Here is a 22670-nt window from a genome sequence, read left to right as displayed (position 1 = left end):
GTGCACTAATTCTTAATATCTGGAGCAAGCAAGCGAATCCTCTAGAAATCATATCAGAAAACTAAAGGGTGTTTTCCTTAAAACAGAAAGCATTTTCTTGCCTAAGCATACACACATGTGCACGTATCCAAGGGAGGATCAACTGCTTAAGCATATCTCACTCATCGTAGAAAAAAAGTGTAAAAGGGGTGAAAATGTGCTCTGGCGGCATCTTGGCTCGCATTCTTTATGTCCCCACCCCCACTGCAGCCAAATAGTCCCGGTGGTAAATCCCTTGCCCTCCCGTCTCTCTGCCTTTTGCCGATAGCGTTTCCTTCCATCCAGAAGCCATATGCATTCTCCTCGCCATTTCTTCCTGTCGAAGGCATGCTTGTTTCAAGGTGCACCTTCATACCACATAGTACACAAGTGCAAAGAGCCACATGTGCGTACCTGTTTCTGGGTCCCCACAGCCCAGGGTCCTCTCATGCAGCCTTCTCTTTTCTTGGTCTTATCCACACACTTGTGTCCCCACCCCCAAGCTTCCTAAGATACTTCCCCAAATAGGAGCTTTTTTCACATTTTTGCATCCCTCCACAGAGCCTTAAACATCCTGTAGTCCTAGTGAGGTCTGTTGACTTGATTTAGCACCTAAATCATGTACCCTTAGCACCTAAGTGCCTCATCTGGTGTTATGGTACAACTCAGGGGCTAAGAAGTCACTGCCTGGCTAGTCCACACCCTGCAGAGACATTAAGGAAAGGAGACCGGTCAGACATAGTGAAAAGACCACCAGTTATACCAGAGGAGGCACCACTCTCAATTCAGTTGTTCGCAGCACCAAGTTGGAGCAGACAGAACTGTGATGAGAAATACTCAAATATCCTACATTGGTTGAGAATGGTCAAACTTACATGCCAAGGTGTAACTAGTTGGTTATTAGTAATGATTAAACTTGGCATTCAACTCAGGAAAGCATTCTTTAGTTTTAAGATATGGGCAACAGGTAGTCCCTTGACCTCTTCCAAAGGTGGAGTGCTCACTCCTTTGAGAGGAAGCCCATGCCTTCAGAAGCACGTCTCAAAGTTCTTACATGGCACTGGACTTGGCCTCCCTGGAAATTCTGCGGGCATGTCCTGATTCCTCTCTATGAGCAAGAACTTCTATTTCCAAGTGTCCCCAAGGCCTGGAACTCAGCAGGCATTCTCTGGATGCTTAATGATCACAGGATAAGTTAAATGCACCTTCAGATGAGTTCCTCAAGCACCCCCTATGTCTTTTCTAAGTAACATTTCTCAGTTCTTTCAAATGCCCTCACCAGCATGGCCACTTTCCTATAAACGTACTCTATGCTGTCAGTAGCCCTATTACAATTGTGCTACCTGGAACTGGTCAGAGGAGATCAAAACTGGTGTGACGTTGCCACCTACCCCTGTTTCCTGACACTCGGCAATGAGAGGACTCTCCAGAAAGTAGTGACTTTTTAACGCTTGGCAGGAGTGCTGTGCTCTCATTCAGAAGGTTGACTCTGCCGTTGTTAAATGGGATTGGAAGGGTGCGGAGACCCTTACGCTATTCCAGAGGCTGGCATAAGGGCTTCCAGGCACAATGACACACAAGCCCCTCTCGGCCTGCAGTGGTAATGCTTCCCGATCCTAAAATCATCAGGTTTCAAAGATTGAAATTTCCCCTTTTGCCGTTTGTTTTCTTTAGATACACTATTCTTAATAGAGCTGCCTTGCAGGTGTGCTGAGGAGCCTCCGCGGCCCAGCCCTAGGCAGATGGACAGGCCAAGGGCACAGCCTCAGCAGAGCAGCAGCCGTTTTCACCAGGGCCAGTTCTGCTCCGAGGTGAGAGGAGCACAACCACCTAGGAGACGGTGCCCTTCCCAGGTGGCAGTGAATGCTGAAGCAGGGTGGCCTTTGTCAAGAGTCACAGGAGATGGGGCTAGCTGAGGTGTGAAGTGCTCCTCACTTAGACTGACAGGGATATTCGGGTTTGGGGAGGGGTGGGCGACAGGTCTGAAACACTGCATTTCTGGGTATCCAGGGCCCCATTGACTATGCTGACACACAGGGCAGCAAGCAGAAGCCTGCAACACTCCAGCTCCTCTACTTCTGGGGTTCAGGTGAAAGCTGTGCTCCTGGAAAACCGTGGAGGCCACTGGCAAGCACTAGGCAGTGGCTGAAGAGGAAGCAGGAAAGAGAAGCCTGATTCCACAGAATCCCGAGTGTGCTTCAGAAAGAAAAGAGCCTTCTGGGTAAGATGGCTGGGGGCTAGAGGCTGTTGCGGTGGGTAAGACAGATTGTGGAAGTTCTGGGCAGAGCTGGGTGACCTCGGGTGAGTTACTGAGTCTCTGAGCCTCTGTGTACATATCTACAAAATAGGAATGATAATATCACACCTAGCAGGCTACTGTCAGGATTATGTAACACCCTACGTGAAAGGGCTATGTAAACTGAAAATGGGCTCCAACACATATATGGCTTAAAGCCCAGCAGTTTCTTTCCTTCTCTGTGGTTCAAATGGTCACCTCTTGGACATAGGACTGCGGAAGAGACCAGGATTCATGCTGCAAAGGTGCTATCCATTGTGTGATAGTGGAGGCTAAACTGAAGCCATCAGTTATATGTTATATAATATAAGCTATTTGTTATATAATACTGGGGATGATGACCAGGTCCCTGAGGTCATGAATTAGAATGAACCTACTTCCAAATGCAGGAGGTAGGGACAGGAGAGGGCATCTCAGGGTAGGAAGCTGATGACAGTGCAAGTTCACTCTGGGATTGGACCTTTATATTATTTAGTACTTTTCCTAATGCTTTGAGCATTTCCTTGCATGCCCTGGTCAAAAATAAAATAAAGTCAGAAATTCTGACAGCTCTTTTGCCCCAGCTGAGAGACTATTAAAATAGTCGGGTCTCAATGAATACCATTTGATGGGAGGGATGTAGGCAGGTAAAAGACAGTAGATGTCAAGACGCCTCTGTATGAGTCAATGAAATGAGTTTCTTGAGGACAGAAGGATCATTTCAGCCATCCAGACGTTCACTGAGTACAACTGCAGGTCAGGGTGATGACGGAGGTAACCTACAAACTTCCCACACATACTTACAAACCACACTCAAACGTATTGAATCTTTAGACCCCATTTATCCCTGGCCTTTTGCTTCTAAGAAAAGAAATTGAGCAAACTTATTAATGAGCTCAGCAAAGACCTCCTGGACCATCTACCAGCTCTCATCAAAAAATAATTTGATGAGCGAATGCCTGTGGCTCTCGGAAGACAAGGGACTGAGTAGCAGTTTAAAGAGCATCTGGGTCCTGGACTGGGCAACCCTCTGGCCACTGTTGTCCAGGGCTCCCTGGAAGCACAAAGAAGCATTGTCAAACCCTGGTGCCACCACACTGCCCACCCCCAGGCGTGGGGCTCTGCAGTCCATTAGGCTAAGGACAGAGGCAGGGAGGTTTATTAAAACAGAAACAAACAAACAGTAGACTTGGAACACTGACTCTGGAACAGGCACGAATTCCTCAGCAAAGCTGCGGTGCAGCTGAGTGCCCTGGAGCCATTTGTCAGGAGATGAGCTAGTCCTCCCTCTGGCTGCTCCCCCAGTGGCCACATCATCTTCTGGTTCTGAAATGACTCACCAGGGTGGGAGAGGACTCCAGGACAGTGGACTGAAGCCAACAAGCATGAGGAACAAAGGGTTGCAGAGGGGCCAATGAGCAGGTGAACACACAAGCTGGGGCCCCCGTGGAAGAACAGAGAAGAAACATGTCAACAGGCCCGGGGCAGCTGGAATTTTGTTTCTACTAGTGATGGAACCAAGAAATGAAACAGGCTTCCCTTGGAGTTTCCCATTTCTGAGGCTCGTGGCTCTCCTACAGTGGGGCGTCCCGACTTACTGGTTGGTGAGCTGCTCTGCCCCAACAAACAGGTTGATTCTCGAGAGGCCTGTGCGAGTCCCGAGGAAAGCAACCTCCACACCCTTGTCAGAATTCCTGAAACAGAGCAATGGACATCAGGCCATGCTTCCAAGCAGGAAACACATAAGGCTTTTGAATTCTACTACTCAGGAAACATCTCATGGAAGAGGGGTTTTGAAACTTGAAAATAAAATGATAGACACACATACACACATGCATACACCAAGCACAGAATGCAAATGTATCCCTTACAAAAGCTTTCAGGGTGGTTCTTGAAAGAAAAACAAGAAAATCCCTGCCAGTAAGAGCGACAGGAGAAAACTCACCCCTAACTCTACCTGTCGTGCCTTTATCTCAAGACTGTGGGTGCAAGTTCAGAGAGTGCAACTGGATTCTAAGAATGAGAGGATCTTTAGGGAGGGGAAGTGGTCTTTAGACCTAGTTTTCTGTTTTGATGTTACCAAGTCTACTCTTTGAACTGAGATGCTTAGTAGAATTTGCCTTTGGAAGCAATAAGCAACTAAGCTGCTGAATCAAGTTCATGGCATCCCACAGCTTTGAGATGCCTAGGGCCTGAATACCAGACAGTTGTGGGGGTACCGACTTCCCTCAGAGCACAAGCTTCATCCTCATCACCAACCCCAAAGAGATAAGTGAAAGGATGACTTCCCTGCCATCTTCAAGTAGCAGGAGGCCACATAGGAATCCCAAGAATGGCTTAGCAAGGAGAAACTAATTTGAACTTCACTAAAGATGATTCTATTTCAATTTCCAAGGCCATTTTATGTTTAAGTGTGTTCCCAGGAGATTTTTATGCCTTTGTCTCCTCCTGAGATAGCAAATGGCTTTCTCCACAGATGTGTAATTTTATTCCACAATAAAACTATAAAGAGAATGTTCTTGATTTTGCTTCCAAGCACTAGATGCTAGTAGCAAATAGATGTGAAACATTATTCACGTCATCTTCAGGAGGAGATCACTTGGTTACTTACTCTCTGACAGCAAAGCAAAGTGGTCAATGCTACCTTTAAGTGTTTAAGAGGTGGAGCAAGCCACAGATGGATCTCTTTTCTCTGTGCCACTGCCACTGCCACTGCCCTGGCCCATGTCGCACATTCTCTGCTACACAATAGATATCTCTAGTATTGTTCTTACCCCATTTTTATGTCCCACACAACAGCAGAGGGACCTTCTTTTAAAAATGAAAGGCTGCTTACATCCCTCTTATTCTCAAACACCTTCAATAATATTCCAGTACCCTTAGTTTAAAATTCCAAATCCTTATCCAGAACCCCTAGGCCCTCTGGAGCCACCTGGTGTTCTGCAGTTGCCCCTTCTGTCTTCCAGCTATATAGTCCTTCTTTAACCTCCCAAATGGGCCATATACTTTCCTTGCTCAGAGTCCGCACACCTGCCATTCCTTCTCCCTGGACTGCTCCCAACCCTTGAGCTGGTTCATGCTCTGGAAAGCCTTCCCTGCCTTCCACCTCCACTCCAGGTCTACATACCTTTACTTTTCATCAGAGCAGTTACTGGAATTCTTAATAATCTATTGCATGATCTACCAAAGGCACCATGATAAAGGGACTATGTCAGTTTGGGTTAGCCCATTGCACCAACGCTTAGCACAGTGCCTGGAACAGCACAGATACACAGTCAACACTTGATAAAAGAATGAGTGAAAATGAGACCAATAAACATCGAATGGAGAGAAGGAAATATATAGAAGAAAAGATAAATGGAAAAGAGGAACTAAGGAGGAACAGAAAGGGGGAGAGAACTGAATAATGTATGACATGAAGGAATTGGGGAAAAGGAAAGTTTTTCTTTCTTATTTTTATCTTTTAATAGCCTAGTATTATAGTAAAATGATAATAACAACAACAACACTAGTAATAATAATAACCTGCTAAAGCAGTTCTCATTCCTAGCTTTTTACAACAACTACCATTGCCTGTCCCCATAAAGCCCCACTTCAGAAATAAAACCACAGGGTTATATTCGACACCCTAATGAAATAGAGCTCCCACTCCCCCATCCTACTTTCAATCTAACCTGGCCCAGATCCCAAATTCCCTCATGACTGTGAAGTCGTGGGAGCCATGGCAAGGCAGGAAGCAAAGTGCTCCTTCCGCCTCCCTCTCCCTCGGAAGTGTTACCCTACCTCAGCATACTGAATTTCATGTAATGTTAAAATTCAAACAAATTATATGTCAAACCCAGAAGCTTGCTGTCCCAGCCAGAGCCGCTAATCTATCTAGCTCTTGTGGTTTGGAGCTTTGGGAAAAATTAAAGAACTTTAACACTAGGCTCCTAAAACAGTTTAGTTCTTTAAACCATAACCATATTTCGGACCACTTGTGAGGAAATGGCCATGAAAGGAAGACACGTGCAACCACTTACTCTGATTTGTTGAGGGCGAGACTGGTCCAATATGCTTCAATGGGAGCACTCACCACAGCATCGAAAAGGACTTCTTGTATCAATTCTTTGTCACCTGTTGGGAGGGGCATGCTTGAGGAGACAGTTTTGACTGGCCCAAGAGGTGCTAACTGGGCTTGCTTTGCAATGTCTGCAAACTACTTTCTTGTACAACGTGATACTTTATGAGTTAACCTCCCACCAGCCAAATTTATAAGACACAGTTCTGACACTGGATATGCCAGCAATACAGGGCCTCCGAAGTATCCGGATGAGTCTTTCGGAAATGGAGACACTTGGATGTCTCACACTTTCTTCCATCTAGCAGTGAGGATGTGGAGCAAAACACTGGCTCCTAGTTTGGGAGACCAGAGTTCATTACTCCTTGAAAACTCTGCTCTTTTCATCCCATCTTTGTCTTCTATCAAAACCTACACTTCTTCAAAGCCTGATCTCAGGCAGTTGTAAGAAGGAAAAAATGGTATGATAAATGAATAACAAATAAGACTCTTATTTTGTGATTTTTTTCCATTTAAGGTTTTTGGTTTTTTTTTTTTTTCATTTTAAAGGGGAATATAGGTCCTCATTGAAGGGAACTATTTATAGAGGCCAAGGAATGGGGATGATATCATAAGTCTAGGAGATGTATCCTAGAGCACTCCAAAGACTTTGCAGAGGGGGCAACTAACAATCACATAAGGCAGACCCATCGTCACCTAGGCTGGGAACAAAGAAGGCAATGGAGCTTTGTTGTAAAGCAAAAACTGGAAACAATTCATCATCAGTAAGACAATGAATGAATCAAGATACAGTTGTTTAGTGGAATCCTATTTAGTAATTCAAATAAATGCAGTAGAACTAAATGATCAATGCAAATAAATCTCAACATATAATGAATTAAAATACAAGCTACAGAATGATACATGTGCTATGAGACCATATATATATATTCAATATGCAAAACAATACCACATATTGTTTGTGGATACCTTTATTAATTAATAATATGAAATGCATAGGAATGAACACATTCAGGATGGTCATTCTCTCTAAGATAAAAAGAAAGAAATGGGCCTGGGCAGGGCTATCGAGGGGCATCAACATTACATCATAACGTTGCATTCCTTAAAAATGACCTGAAGCAAATTTGGCAAAATATGAGGATTTGATAAAACTGGGTTGTGAAATAAGGGTGTTCTTATATTATCTCTATAGTTTTGTTTTTTAAATATATCATTAAAACATCAAAGAAGATGAAAAACTGGGCCCATATGATGCTCATCTGATCTCTTCCCTGCCTAGGCATATCTCAGAAAGTAAATCCACTCCATAAAGTTGTCATTTAGTAGCTGGATAACCTCCTTGCACCACTCATAGGTTGCTGTAGTTAATCCATTAGATAATGTATGCAAAGTACTTTTCATGTCAAAAATGAGCAGGCGCCATGTGCATTTTCAGTGAGCCTCTCTTGCCTAAACTTTAGCTCAGGAAATAACGAGCGATAGTACAGGTCCTACTATTCAGTGCATTTGGTGAGCACCTAGGCCTGATGCTGTTCTTCTCAGCCTCCTCTGCACTGGTCATGGGCCATTTTTGGTGGGAGGAGAAGCAGCAGAACATATATGCCATAAGAAATAACATGTCTCGGTTGGGCGAACCAGACACAGGTTATAGCCTTGCATAAGACAAATCTTATTTCCAACCTGGTTTCTCATTGACAAAACAAGAAAGCTGGATAAGTGGACATTTACAATCCTCTTCCAGTTGTAACATTTCAATCCTATTCAAGTTCTTGACTAAATGATTCAGTAAGGGGACAAATCCTAGGCAAAGGTTTAAACCAGGATTGGGGATTCTGTGTGAATTGCTAGTAACCCACAATCTTTATATGTTCCTACAGGAAACAGATTTGGCAGTTTTCAAAGCTTTCCTTGAAAACCGTGGCAAAAGATAGGTTTGCATTCACTCTTCACACTACTGTATGCATACACACAGCACATTCTTGAAAGCAGACTCACATTGGAGCAGAGGTTCTTTGCCTTTGAGGTAGAGCTTAATGGCTTCTAATTGAGACAGATGGCGGTGCTCGGGGTGTAGGTCAGTGTTGCAGTAGGACCTGAGAACATGATACAGCCCAAAACAAGAATATATAAATATTTACAGCATAACTGCCTTCCTTTGCCTTTGAACCAGTAGAGCTGGGCAGGGCAGCACAAGATCTTGGAATCAAAGAGGGCAACAAATACCAATGCCAATGGAGGATTGCTTGACTCTTACCATTCATCTGCCAAGGATACATCTGGGTGTTCTAAGTCATGCAGGCCTGGAGATAAAGGAGAAAGGGTTAATGAGTACAGTACAAGTCACCCAAGTTGGGACACTGACATCTCCTCAGTCTACTGTGTGCTTCAGATATTCTAGGGCAGAGCCATGGGGTAGGACGAGGGTGGATACCAACCCCAAAAGGGTCTGCCTAGGAACAGGAGCTCTGCCCAAAGGAAATGAGTTCTCTTCCCAGGAGAACTCTCTGCCCATCTCCACATCGCTTACCCATCACCCACCACTGGCCATGTGTCCCAGGAAAGCCTTAACTCCTTGGTGATAAATGCTATCATTGAGTCCTGGGAGAGAAGCTTAGCCTGAGAATTAGAAACGCTAACTTTGGAGTTCCATATAGTTCTAATTGAAAACTGGGCTCAGTCAATTATTTTTGTATGACCTTGGGCAGGTTACTTTATTTTTTTAAATGCCAGTTTCTTCATATGAAAAACTGGAATAATAATAGTCCACAACTTATGGGTGGTTGCCTGGGTTAAATTATAGGTTGAATGATATGAAATTGTTGATACTCAACTGTTTTTGACTAGCAAAAATAGCTGCTTGTCACAGGATACTAAGTAAAAATGAGTCGTCAGACTGGAAAAGTAGCTAAGAGAACTGGTGCTCACAGGGAACTGGGAAGATTTTATAGAATGCTCCAGACCACCTTATGTCTGTGAAATCATTCTCTCCTTCCTTGTAGATTCGAAGGGACTACCAGCAAACAGAACACTTCTGAATGAGAATCCCATCTCTATAGCCTGTTTTAGGATGTCAACTTCTCAAAAGACCAAATGAATCTTACTGCACAGGATTTCCCAAATACAACTTTATAAAACAAATAGCAAAATACTAGACCTATCACACAACCCTGCTTTATTTCATAGAAAGTAGGGTATGGGTTAGATGGACTGTTATCACATATGACCCAAATGGCAAGATTCTGGCTCCAAAACCTACTAGTTGAATGATGTTTGAAAAGTCACTTCAACTCTCTGAGTTGTAACAACAAAATGCTGTAGATAATAATGTCTAACTCACAGGCTCCACAAGAGAGCTAAAGAGGATATAGGCTAATCTTTAGTACATCCATCTACCAACCCACCCACTTATCCATCCATCTATCCATCCATCTATCCTTTCTTCCCTCCCTCCCTCTCGACCTCCCCCCAACCCTCCTCTTCTTCTTTCCTTTTATTTTGCAATCCCTCCCTTCCTTATATTTACTAAGTACCTACTATGTACTAGGTACTATTTTAAGCCCTGAGAATATAAAAGTAAACAAAACAAAAACCACTGCTCACATGGGATTTACTTCCTAGTGGCAGAAGTAAAAATAATTAAACTTAAAATGTATAGCCTATAAGTTAATGGCAAGGGTTATGAAGGATATTTAGTGTGTGAAACAGGGATAGGGAATGCCAAGAGATGAGAAGTGAGAGAAAGAGTTTTGATTTTAAATATGCTCTCAGGCAAGGCCTCACTGAAAAGTGACTTTTAAGCAAAGACATGAAGGAGAGAGCCAGGTAGATAACTGGGGTAAGAGTGCTCCAGGCTGAAGGAATAGCAAGGGCAAATGCCATGAAGTGGGATGGTGCCTCCCTGGAATACTGTGAGACTGTCTAATGTACGGAAGAAGATGGTGACTAAGAAATGATTCAGAAGACAAGGTAAAACAATTCTGTTTGTGTGTATGTGAGAGAGAGACAGAAGGGAGGGAGGGGCAGTTCCATGTTGTGAGGGTTGACTATGGGGACAGACATAAAAAAGACAGGTAGGTAATCCATTCATAACCTCCCTTTCTACTGTTCTGACCATAAACTGTTTCTTTAGCTTGACCTTGGAAGGCTCAGAAATGAATTTCCTGGTTTCATGGGCAGGGATCTCCACAGAGTCATAAATGGCTCTTAAAGACAGAACATTCTAGAAGTTAAAAAAAAAAAAAAGATCTCTGAGAACACATCTTGTGGAATATCTTTCCCAATTCACAAAGTTGCCTGTTTGTCTCTGGAAAGACAGATCATATGATTAGGTCCATGAGGGACACACATTGGCTCTGCCCAGTTCGTGGTGACTGCCTTGATTTTCCTTTCTGTTCCTAAAGTGCTCACAATCACTTAGAAGAACAAAATCGACACCTGTGAAGCAATGTAGAGACAATCAGCAGTAAGCCAGAAGGCCGTCTAAGGAAACTGAGATCACGAGCATGATCAAACCCGATGCTTCAGTCCATCCCTGTTACATCATCTGAGTGAGCCATGGGGTGGTCAAGCTTCTAGAAGTCCACCATATTCATTTGTAACCAACTCAAATCAATTAAAACTTGGTTTATAACTGACCTCCTGCTCCTGGGCCATATTTCTTGGAAACATACAAAAAGAGTACGGTCTGGTCCAATTCTTTCCTTGTGTAGATGTGAAACTTACTGCTCAGATTAGATGAGTGACTCATCCAAGGCCATTTGGGGAGCATAGCCCTTCAGAGGTCAGCTTCCCCTCTCCATGTGAGCTTGTGATACTAGGAATAGGTAACCTCTCTGAGCCACACTTTCCTCCTCTGTAAGATACTACTAGCCCCATTGATCTTCATGGGTCACTGGTAGATGAAAAGGATGGTACTTGTGTGGTAGCAGTTTAAAGTTTAAGGGCTATTAAAAAACTGTCTCCATTGATTGGTATGTTAAGAAGAGGATCCGGGATATCAAGGTGCTAGTTACTCCTCCTGACCAGTGTTAATCATTTCAATGATCACATTGACCTTTGGACCACAGCTGCCTTGAAACACAAGTCAAATCTGTGTCTCAACTATAGGAGACTGGGGCTTGAATATCTTGGTTTTCATTTATTCCTGAGCAGGAAGTTTCACCTAATTTACCTGGCACTAGTTTTCATGTATGATAAGAATATAGTGGGTGTATGAGTCCTAGGAGTTGCTCCTCAATTTCTTGGTGTTTTCAAATAGAATGTAAATAAATAAAAGCAGAATGAAGGCCACCCCAAATTGGGGTTCCCACCATTCTGAAACAGCCTAGGCAAGCAAAGTAACACCAGTGGAGCAATTAGTTGAGTCAAATGTCCAAGGACAGGGTTGGGCCAAGGAACAAGATCTTCAGTTAACCCAATCGCTGGCTCCAGAACTTCCTTCTCAATCCAAAGGAAAAGACAGGCAAGGGGAACCATTTTACCTTCTTCAATGGTTACGTTCCCTCGGAAGAAATATTTCCCATGGCCTCTGGAGAGCGCCACACCTAAACTGTGCAGAGAAACAAAGCAGACGGTGAAATCCATGGCATTGACAGCAAAAGTCTTGCGGGCTAAAATTTTAATTTTCCACTTTCCCATTTCCATTTCACATTCTGTAAACAGTTTTTTTTCAAACAGTTTACTTCCAAAACCCCACTGATGATAGTTGGTGTTGGTTTTTCTTAGGTTCAGTCAGCTGCTTCAAAGTGATTTCTGATTGGAAGTGCCAGAAGCAATTGGCTGCTCAGTGGTGCTTTTAGGAGGGGTGGCAAACTGCCCGCCCTTCCAGCTAGTCCTTTTCCTGGATCCCAACCCAAGGACCAGGTTCCCTGCTCCTCACGGCCACCTTACACAGCCCTCCCCTACAGTCAACCAGACATGGGTCTTTCTTGACCTTAGAGTATGGGACTAAGGAAAATATACCCCTTCTTAAAGACAAAAACAAACACTTGCACCACCCTTGAGTGTAGCCACATGATTGTGTTGTGGCTTCTTTGCCCAAGGTGCTCCCAACTCTAATGGTTTTTTCACACTCTCACTGGCTTGATCTAATTTCCTTTCTGTTTTTGCTTAAAGTAAGAGAATACATTTTGAGAACATGGTCTCTTCATTTGGCAAACCCACTTAGAGGCTCATTTGGTCCTTCAATTGCTCCTAGTTCCCACTGAAATCCACCCATAACCCCTGGCAGCATATGGAAGCAATGTTAGCATTAATTTTTCAATAAATCTACAGTCAATAAATTCTCTTCTTAGCTCTTAGAAGTACCAGTTCAGAAACATGAAGCAGCCCTGTTGAAATATCTCTTTGTAAAAGTATTATGACAATAAATTAATAGAAGTGGGGAATTTTAGAAGGTCATATACATATCTGAGAGCAGGCAATGAGGCAAGGTCATTTTCCAGGATTGTTACAAAGAGAAATTACAGGATTCAAAGGTAGACAAGCACAGAAGGACAGTTCAGAGTAATTAAAACAAAAGCACATCATGTACAGATGGATATGCTACCTCCAATTTGAAGTTTTTGTTCTGTTTTGTTTTTTTTGTTATGGAAATAAAAGGTGAAATGGAACTCACTAGGCAACAAGTTAGATGGTTAAGGACCCTGGTACCTCTGAACTCGTCTTCCCACCCTTAGTGGGAACTCCCAAACTTATTTGCTTGATAATGAGATGCAAAGCCATGACAAAATTGAGCGAGTTCTCCTAGGTGAGCCTGAACCATCTTCCCTCTTCTGGAAAAACAAAAGCAGCCTGGGAAAAAGCCCCTTCCTCACTCTTTCCAAGCCTTTCGGCAGGGTGTTTGGTTATCTTCGGATGATGAGCTCTGAGAGCGTCAGCAGGTTTTGTACAAACACAACTGATGGGTCTGATGGAATGTCCATGTATTATGGTCAGCTCTACCTGAAAGGAGTACCCTTGATGTCTGTATAATAGTAGTCATTTGTCATCACCAATACCCGTTTCTAGATTGAAAAAAAAAAAGTCGTAGAGAAAAGAAAACATGGTTAGTCTGCTAGGTGAAGTTTTCAGAAATAAATAAAAATAAATGGACACACTGTGATCAGGTTAACAGTACTGCATGAATCTTGTTTGAGATAAGTAAAGACAAGAGAAAAATGATCTCAGTGAAAGATATTTATTCCAGATATCGCTTTCAAAGCTAATTTTTCACAGTGGTTTGGTTTAAATTAAGCGGCAAGAATGTTTTAGAAAAATGTACCCCTTTGTCCACTGTCTTCTTCACCTCCATGGAAAACTTCCCCGTCTTCCGATTCACCATGGCGTTTCTTAACTAAAACGATAAAAGAAAATTGACGTGGTAGTTCTTCTCTGGGTTGTTACGTAATCTCCATCTCACATCCTCCATCCTGGGGACACATCTGTGGTTTGTGTAAAGCAGCGGTATGACGGGACTGGGCTGTTTTCCCACCGAATCTTGGGCACTTTTGCAGCGAGTCTGCATCTTACACGGGGGCCTCCAAAAAAGGGCTTCTGAAGAATAACAATCCAACTGCTCTTGTACAATGGGAGAGAAGCTAACAGCAGTAAATAAACAGCTTTCAGCTTTAATTTTGGGTGCTCATGAAAACCTCAGGACGCCTACCGCAAAAAGCCGATATGATGGCGCTGAATCTCTGAGCGTCAGAGAATGAACCCCCAGCAACCCGCTAAAGCGCTCAAGAACGTCTCTGGGGACAAGTTACGTTTTCAAAAAGCGTTCTGATTTGTCATGGAGAAATCATTTTTCAAAACATAATCAAGTTAAAGATATTTTCCTACACAGTAGTTAAAAAAAAAAAAGCCAACCATTTGGAAGCAGGGATTAACTTTTCATAGCATGAATCATCTTCAAATGCTCTCCGTGAAATCTGGGCCAATTAAGGGCTTCGCTGATGGGCAGGGAATGGGGTGACCCTGTATCTGATTTTTGGAGGTCCCATCTAGGACATTGAGCCTGGCTCTCCTCCCCCGCCCCCGGCTGACCTCTTCTAATTACATGTGGCCCTTCTGTGAGTTCAGAGGAGGACAGCAGACACAGTGATGAAAGATGTGCCGGCATGGGCACCAGTGGGGACGACGGGGAAGGCCATTTAATGGAATAGCAGCAAAGGCTGACATGCCACAGCCTGTCAGGAACAGCTCTTTTCCAGATCCAGGCCTTGGTGTTTCTTTTTTTTTCTAATCCTTTCCCCTCTTTTTTCCTTTGAGGAGCTTGAATAAGATCTGGCTGATAGAAAACTGCAACGCTTGCAGCAAACCTAAATTGGATTCGGGGCTGTCTAGATTTGGGTTCACATTCCCATCTTCTGGGAGAGAGAGTAAAAGCATAATTTTTAGCTGGAGGCATGTATAAAATAAAACATATATTTTACTCTAGATATTTTTTAACAACACATAATGGGCATTTCTGGAAATATTTTCCCATTTTAACTTTTGTGGTTTTGGATGGGGAGAGCTGGTCCTAATTAAGTCTATTTTCTAACATTTTAAGAACGGCTCGATTTATCTTTAACATGGTTTTCATTTTTCCTCTTTCTGGTGCCTGCCTAAAGTCATTTGGGACCTTCCCCTCTCACATTCCCCAGGCGAGTCAGAGATTAGGTAAACCTCTCCATGCCTCTGTGCCACACCCCCAACTCCCAGTAGCACAGAGGACTCAGCATGGCGCCAAGGCCAGGGTTGCTGGTGCTTTCTGGAGAGGAACACTTGCATGGTTAGTCTTATCTTTTCCTGTTCTTCAACAGCAATGAAAGTTGGTTACATTTATTGACCAACTATTTGACAGCATGGGACTCTTGACTCTTACCCCCCTCCGTGCTTCAATTTCCTCTTCTGCAAAATGGGGCTGATGATGGACCCATTTCATAAATGAGTTAGTATTTACAAATGTGCCTGGTACAACCAAATAATCACCACCAGCACCATTGCTGTCAACCTCCTTATAGGTCTTATCATCCTCCTCACCTTTACTTAATGTCAGACACCTTTCGAGAGCTTAAGGAATCAGGATCCAAATGTGAGTTTACTCGACACAGATACCCATGCTCTGGGCCAATATTTTTCCAAACTATTTTTTGAGTGTGAGTCACATACAAAATACATCTTAGCCTGAGCCCTCTGATATTTCCTATTTTAATCTATTTCCTTGCTTTTAATTGCCGCTCATGAACTACTAAATGGTTTTGTGAATCCTTCCAGGCTTGGAAATTACTGCTTTTAGCCATCTCTAGGTTGGTACAGTCCTAAGGTACCCAGAAGTAAGCCAGAATATTGAGGTCCAAGTTTTGCCACTGACATAGACCAGATGCCCTATGACCTCTCTGTGCCTCATTTTCTGCATCTTTCACTCATTCCATCAAAAGTATTCCTGAGTGAGGACTCCCAGATCCAGGTGATCCCATCAGGTGCTGTAAAACTGTTCTTTGGCTTCTTATGAAGACCAGATAATATAGATATAGATAAATGTAGTTTACTGAGTTTTTACTAAGTGCCAGGCACATCTTCTTAGTACCATTATCATCTTCATTTGACAGTGACCAGGACATGCTGCTGGGAACTGTGCAAATATTGTTTGAACTTGCCTGCCTGTTTTTACAACAGTGAACAATTGGAAAAATGAAAATGGCTAGGAGCAGGAAAATTTCCAAACAAGTTTTGGTGTGCCCATATGTTAGAATATTATGCAGTCATTAACAATCACATTTCCAGATGTTCACCTTAACATATAGCCAAAGAAGGGCAAATTAAAACATCAGTGACATACCTTTTCCTCCTATCAGATTGCCAAACATCTGCAAGAAGCGTGATAATGCAGTGGACATTAAAACAGCTTTCATCACAGCATGGTCAATAAAACAAAAGGTAAAACCTCCTCGAGCAGAAAATAGTAATCTGGTGACAATCAGACTCCCAGCTCTCAGGGAAAAGCCCCCTTTCCCTGAGCTCTGGGTTATCCAGTGCAACTGTGCTTCGCAAGAAGCCAGGATGAATCTATCTCTCTAGCCTGCGGCCTGGAAGCTAAAGCAACTTGGTTGACCTTTCAAAGCACCCACTTTATCTAACAACCACGTTCCAGCTGCTGGCCACTATTCCAGCTCCATTATTAGCCTGCTGCCCTTACCAACCTGTGTTAGAGCTCATTAAGGAAGCTTTCCTCCAGAGATTCATTAATCACCTTGGGTTTGTGTCTACTTATATAATGGTGGCCACTCTCTTGATGGTGGCTCCTTGTCACCACATCAAAACATGAGCCTCATCTTTCCCAGTGCACAGGCCATGTGCCCTTCAAGGCCTCTAAGGGTAGGGGATCCTGGCCAAGCTGACAGACTCAAAGCAAAGGGAAAAGCAATGGAGAAAAAGTCTGCCATTCCTGAGCAAGCCACAACCAGCACAGGAAAGCAGACTTGGGCATGGACCACCGCACAACAAAACCCCATCTCTTTAGAGACCTCTGTCTAGGTTTTCAACATGGGCCCTGCTTGGCTTGGGGGCCTAGGGCTGAAGCATGAGTGGAGGGGTTTAAAAAAGAACAAACTGAATGGCCAAAGGAATCAGAAATAAGCCCAGGAAGGAGAAGTCTATAAGGCTCTGGGAAGAAAAGATGAAGGAGAAAGTGATCTCAGCTAAGAAGAAATGAGAGTTGACTGGTGAACAGTAAGAAAAGTGCTTGCCCTGCAACAGGAAGGGTTTTGGCAGAACTCGAGGAAGAATCTGATGGGCCAGTCTGCGCAACTCCACCTCATGGACACACATTTGTGCAGCAGCAACTTGTGTGCAAGGCACTTCCACCTTTCTGCCACTCTCAGGGTTGGATAACACCTTCTCAAAAGGCACTGAAGTCAACTTTTCAAGGGGGCAGAGGGTTCTTTCCTAAGGCATCCTGAAGGGGTTGAGAGCAAGGCTGTGGGGCCAGACTTCCTGGGTTGGAATACACACCATGTTGCATGCCCTGGGACCAGTTAATCAATATTCTCTGTCTCAGTTTTTCTTACCTGTAAAATGGGGTTAGCAATAATATCTATTTCCTAGGATTGCTGCAAAGAATAAATGAGTTCTTCCATATATAGCAATTAAAGCAGCACTGGCACATAGAAAGAGTTCAATATACAATAGTTATTACTCTTTCCTATTTTTTTAGGTTTACATAAACAATCATGTTCACTGTAGAAAGTCTGAGAAAGACTAAGTGGTAAGAGGAAGAAAACAAAAATCATCCTTAATTCCTCCAATCATCACTGAGAATTTGTCACCAGAGGTTATATACTATTTTTTAAAGATATTTCTTCCTTCCCAGAGGTGATTGACACTGTTGAGTCAGACTGGGCTATGCATGCCTCAAGGACCCTCCTGGCTCCTGAGTCCCCACAGAACTGTCCTATTTGATGCATTGTCAACATGATGCCTAACTCATCCTGGGCCCCAGCTAGAGGTCCCTCTCATACTTCTCTACATGGCTTCTTATTTCCCCTTTTGTTTTCTTATTTTAATTTTTGCCAGTCTTTTTGCATGTGTTTTAATCATATGTGATACCACACCTAATTTTTGGAAGTACTTGGGGCTATGTTATAAATATGGTCATTATATTTAAGAAAAGCTTAGTTATCCTAGAGAAGAAGTAGGCTCCAACCAAGAACGGAAATATGCTCCTTCCAAAAAGTTCTCTGCACTGGGCAGACTCATGCTGCTTCTTCCTTAGTGGGATCTGACCGCATAGTCTTTCCCAGATCTTGACCTGATCACTGCCCTTTGCTACTTACTTTGAAACCACAGTGGCTGACTCATGGACCTGTGGAATTTTGTTCAGACTTCACAAAGATGCTTTCTACAGATTCCAGAGTTCTTTAATCAGTAGGGTACAAATCTCCAGGGGAGATATGACGGCTTGGGTTTTTCTAAGTAAAACATATTGATCGTGAAGGCAGTTCACCTTTCAAACCACCCTGCTCCCAAGGCTCCAAAGAGACCCAAAGCAAAGAGACAAAACCAGAGACCAATTTGCACAGAACAAAAGCATCTGGCTTGCTTGGGATGTGGGAACTCAGAGGGTGGATACCTAGAACCCATCATCTCACGAAGGTGATGAATATGGAGAAGTGGGTGGGAATCAATGTTCTGTAGCTCTGATGAGAAAGGAAAGGACAAGGAGCAAAAAAAGCATTTTCCAATGATGATTAGTAAAAGGAGATATTGGCTCACTGACAAGTAACCAGAGCACAGGTTGGTGACTAGTGTGAGTCAAGCAATAACTTGCTTCACAGGTAGTGTGGGAAGGTGAGGTGAGCTTGTCAGCCTGGTGTTAACCAATGGAGCATGTGCTGGTTGGTCTTGAGGCTCCTGAAGTAAGAAAGAGCATAATCAAGTTTGCCTTCTATACTAATTAAAACAGAAAGATGAAGGGTTGGAGAAGCATGTTGATGACCAGCTCAAAGCCTGCCTAGAAAGGACACATAGGGGACCAGTGAAGTCAAATCAAGAAAAACAGCAATGGATAAAGCGAAGATGGAAGAGAAAAGGAAAATGATGAAATGCATGGATTCACACAAGATTTCATGAGACAATTTAGCAGCTATAAGTCCAAGAGACATTCATTAATGAAAAGATCACCTGGGATTAAGTATGATGATGAGAATAATCCTAATAATTGCTACCACTCTTGGACTACTCCCCATACCCACACCATGGTGTAAGCACTCTTTTTTGTATCTTTCAATTAATCCATTTAGTCCTCCCAGCAGCTCTATGAGATAGGGACTATAACTGGCATACTTACTTTACTGGAAACAAAACAAAAACAAAATTGAGGTACAGAGGACTTTATCACTTGCCCAAGACCAACAGCCAACAAACAGCAAAGATGAGATATAAAGCCAAGCAATCTAGTTTCCAGGTTGTATTCTTCACAACTGTGCAACATGGTACCTTTGTATGAACAGGTATAAAAGGCAGGGCATGTTCATAAGGGGCAGTGCAACTAAAAGAACCTGACAGGAGTCCTGGTGACAAGGCTTATAGCACAAAAAGATAGAAAATTGTAACAGGTTACTGGGCTAACATGACTTTGGACTGCTGGGATAAGATGGAAGGAGTGCAGATGAAGAAGTAGTTTTATCAAATGGTAAAGCTGTTTTGTCTAAGCTTGGCTTTTAAAAAAATTTAGTACAGATGAAGGAGATAGGTTAAATTTCCAAAACAGATATGAGTTTGCATTTTAAAGGTGAGGAAGAAAATCAGAGATTTATGCTAGCTGAGACTGTCCGGGGAGCAGAGGATGTGAAGAGAAGAGAAGCTGTGCAAGCGAACTGTGACGGTGGTCACCTTTCGGGAAGGCAAGAGAACCCAGCCTGAGAGTTCAAATGGATCCCCTGAAAATCCCATTGGAAAGCAGGAAAGGGTGCGGGATTAAAACAATGCTTATGTAATGATGAAACTTAAGGAAGGATCCCAGGTAAATCTGGGAGGGGGCAGCAGAGAAACGTGACCTTGGTACAGAGCTATCGTAAGGAAAACTTAAGAGCACCCAGACGAGAACACCTGGGAAGTTACGATTTAATTAAGGACAGTCCGCCTGGATTCACACAAAGGCAGCCGTGTCTAACAAATCTGATTTATTGAGGAAGTAACAAAAAGACTTGACGGGGTTAAGTCGCGGACATAAGGAAAGCTTTTGCTACAGTACTGAAGGGAAGGCTGAACCTGTGTGGTAAGTAAGGATGCTGCGCCGCTGCAGCACAGCCCGAGAAAGGTCGCTGGCTGGGAAGGCTCGGGAAACGGGCCTGCAAACCCTGGGCTGCTCCGAGGGCCTGAGCTGTGATGTCTTGCTGGGTGCGTTCTGCTCCTCTGACTTTGCAGTGGGCAAAGCCCCCTGCTGCCCAGCCAGGGAGCTCCACTGAGGGCTACAGGCCCCATCGACCACCCTCTGGGGTCGTCTGAACCAACCAGCTGCAGAGGAGCCCGGGCGGCCAGGGGCAGTTTTAGCAGTCTGTGCAAAGCAGGCAGTGGCCGGCCTGTCTGCAACTGGCCTGACCTGGGGCAGAGTTGGGGGAAGATACGAAACTCAAAACACAGTAAAGGACCTATTGTCTCTACGGCCCTCTGATGGCCAGGTGTCCCTCTGGTGGGCCTCTTGGCCAGCTCTTGGGACAGAAGTGGGGACCACAGAGCTCCCCCCGAGGCTAGAAAGCAAATCACTTACCACATCATCTCTGTCTTCCCACTCGACCTCAGAGAGGTCAACACTACTGTAGTTAGGTTTCCTTCGCTTCTTTCCTTCTTCATACTAGCAGGGGGGGAAGGAGAAAAAGAAAAAAACAAAACGCATTTCCATGAAATCACCATCCAGGGCAACACTTCTCCTAGATACTGCTTCAGGGAATGGGGAATGTGAGTGAATAGACATCTCGGGGGAACCCAGCCCTGTGGCCGTTCAAGGTTGTTTTTACGACAGGAAGGCAAGGTCAGCTGTCTGTAAACATTTGCTCCGAGCTGGAGGGAAAATGCAAGTCAACTATTTGCTTGATATGAATTTGCCTAGTGGACATCTTGATTCTAAAACTCCTGCTGCAAAGCAAGGTTATTTCCTTCACCCCTCCCCGCTTGCAAGCTGTAAGTGTGAGATGGGGGAATCTTCTCCATTCCTAAGCTTCTAACAGTCACCCCTTCTTGACACTGAAAGGGGGTCCTTAGGTACATTCACCAAAACTCTAAGTGTTTGGATATTTACCCAAATACCCCCTTATGCTTTTTAATACTCCCAGCACCACCCCTGTCTCAACCCTACTCCACATTCCACGGTCAGGACGCGATAGCGTTGCTCTCCACGGGTACTCTCCGTATCCCCGTAACGTTTTTTCGGACACAGGACATTTCTATCACACTGGTCACAGCAGTCTTGGACTACTGCTTTACCCAGAGTAGACATGGGTATTGGGAATCACTGCCAGGTTTAATCGTCATTAGGGTATTTCATCTGGAAAAGCTGATGAGTGTGTTAAAAACTGAGGAAGCGGTTTTAGGATTTCCCCTGAATCACTGGTGTTAGTCACCCTGTCAGCCCACCATTTTATTGACAGTACGTTCATGGGTTTGGACGTTCGCGGGCCTGGTGGCCTTCAATGTTGGTTGCTGGGGCGTTTATAATGTAGGAAAGTCTGCCCTCTACTGCAAGCAAAGGATAAGCAATCCCTTCCCAAGTTCATAAGACAAGGTTAACAGAATGTTGGAGAAAACTGTATATATATATATATATATATTTTTTTTTTTTTCCCTCCCTTTTGTCTCTAGATTGGTCCTCTTTTGATTTAATTGGAAAGACTCTTAAGTGGGATGCATCACCTAAATGTTCTAAGTTCCCAAACCACAAGTTACCACTTTGGATACTGGTTACTAGAGAGACAGGTGCTGAAGGCACACTGCCATGAGGGAGAACATCACTGCAGGGCTGTTGAACCAAACAAGTCTAAATGGCCCCCAGGGTCTCAGGAAAGTGAGACCAGACCAGGGAGACCTTGGATTGCAGGGGAACCAAACAACGCCCAGAATTTTCCTTGCAGTACTTCTCTACCCCACTTGCTGTGTTTCAGGATTTCATAGAGCCTCCATCCCAGGAAGGCAGCCTCTCGTCTAAGGGGCAGTAGGCTTAGACCACCCCTCACATCAATCCCACTTCCACCTCTTCTTCTAGGTTGCCAATTAGCAGACGTTCACGGTCCGTTTGATGACATCAGATCCACTCCAGATGAAGAGGAAGGGAAGAGGTTCCCTCAGAAGCTGCTGTAAATGATGGCAGATTAGCAGTTGGAGCCTGTTATGGAAAGTTACTGTGTGCATGGACGCTCTGGTCATCGTGAGAGCCAGGCTTGGGCTAAGTGGGAGAAACAGCCTGGAGGTCAGCAGGAGTGGTCAGCGTCTTGCAGTGAGGAGGAGTGAGGGGGGTGGGGTGGGAGATACGGTGCTGAGACTCAAGATTGTCATCCTGAGGAATCAGAGTCAGGCGGTGGTTCTTGGACTTCTGCTACCTGGGCCAGTGGCCCCCAGATCCCATTTTAATAGAACCATTACTGAGCACTACTAGGTACCCCAGAAGTTAATGCAGTCTAGCTCCTGACCTTTAAAGTCAGAACTTCCACAACTTCTTGTGCAGCCTAATGCTAGGTCTAAACTCTTTTTTTAGGGTAAGTTCTTCCTTTGGTCACTCAAAGTGTTCCTTTATTCTTTTATTCAACATGTGTTTATTGGAAACATGTAAGTGCAAGGCACAAAGGCTATAAAGTCAAT

At 43.9% G+C, this 22670-nt stretch overlaps 1 protein-coding gene across 2 annotated transcripts in view; it reads right to left on the bottom strand.

The window, feature by feature from the left end:
- CACNA2D3 (calcium voltage-gated channel auxiliary subunit alpha2delta 3) overlaps positions 1 to 22670 on the bottom strand; it is a 933078-nt gene that overhangs the window by 193685 nt on the left and 716723 nt on the right. For both annotated transcript variants that reach the window (XM_058288134.2, XM_058288135.2), the window contains 8 exons: positions 20590 to 20673; positions 13618 to 13689; positions 13299 to 13360; positions 11837 to 11904; positions 8611 to 8656; positions 8352 to 8449; positions 6316 to 6409; positions 3892 to 3987 (listed from right to left, as the gene is read on the bottom strand). In XM_058288134.2, coding sequence (XP_058144117.1) covers positions 3892 to 3987; positions 6316 to 6409; positions 8352 to 8449; positions 8611 to 8656; positions 11837 to 11904; positions 13299 to 13360; positions 13618 to 13689; positions 20590 to 20673 — 620 coding nt within the window. The remainder of the gene's footprint in view (positions 1 to 3891; positions 3988 to 6315; positions 6410 to 8351; positions 8450 to 8610; positions 8657 to 11836; positions 11905 to 13298; positions 13361 to 13617; positions 13690 to 20589; positions 20674 to 22670) is intronic.

Source organism: Dasypus novemcinctus, chromosome 26 (assembly GCF_030445035.2).
Source record: "Dasypus novemcinctus isolate mDasNov1 chromosome 26, mDasNov1.1.hap2, whole genome shotgun sequence".
In the NCBI taxonomy this organism is placed as follows: Eukaryota; Metazoa; Chordata; class Mammalia; order Cingulata; family Dasypodidae; genus Dasypus; species Dasypus novemcinctus.
This window is presented reverse-complemented; position numbering and strand designations above follow the sequence as displayed.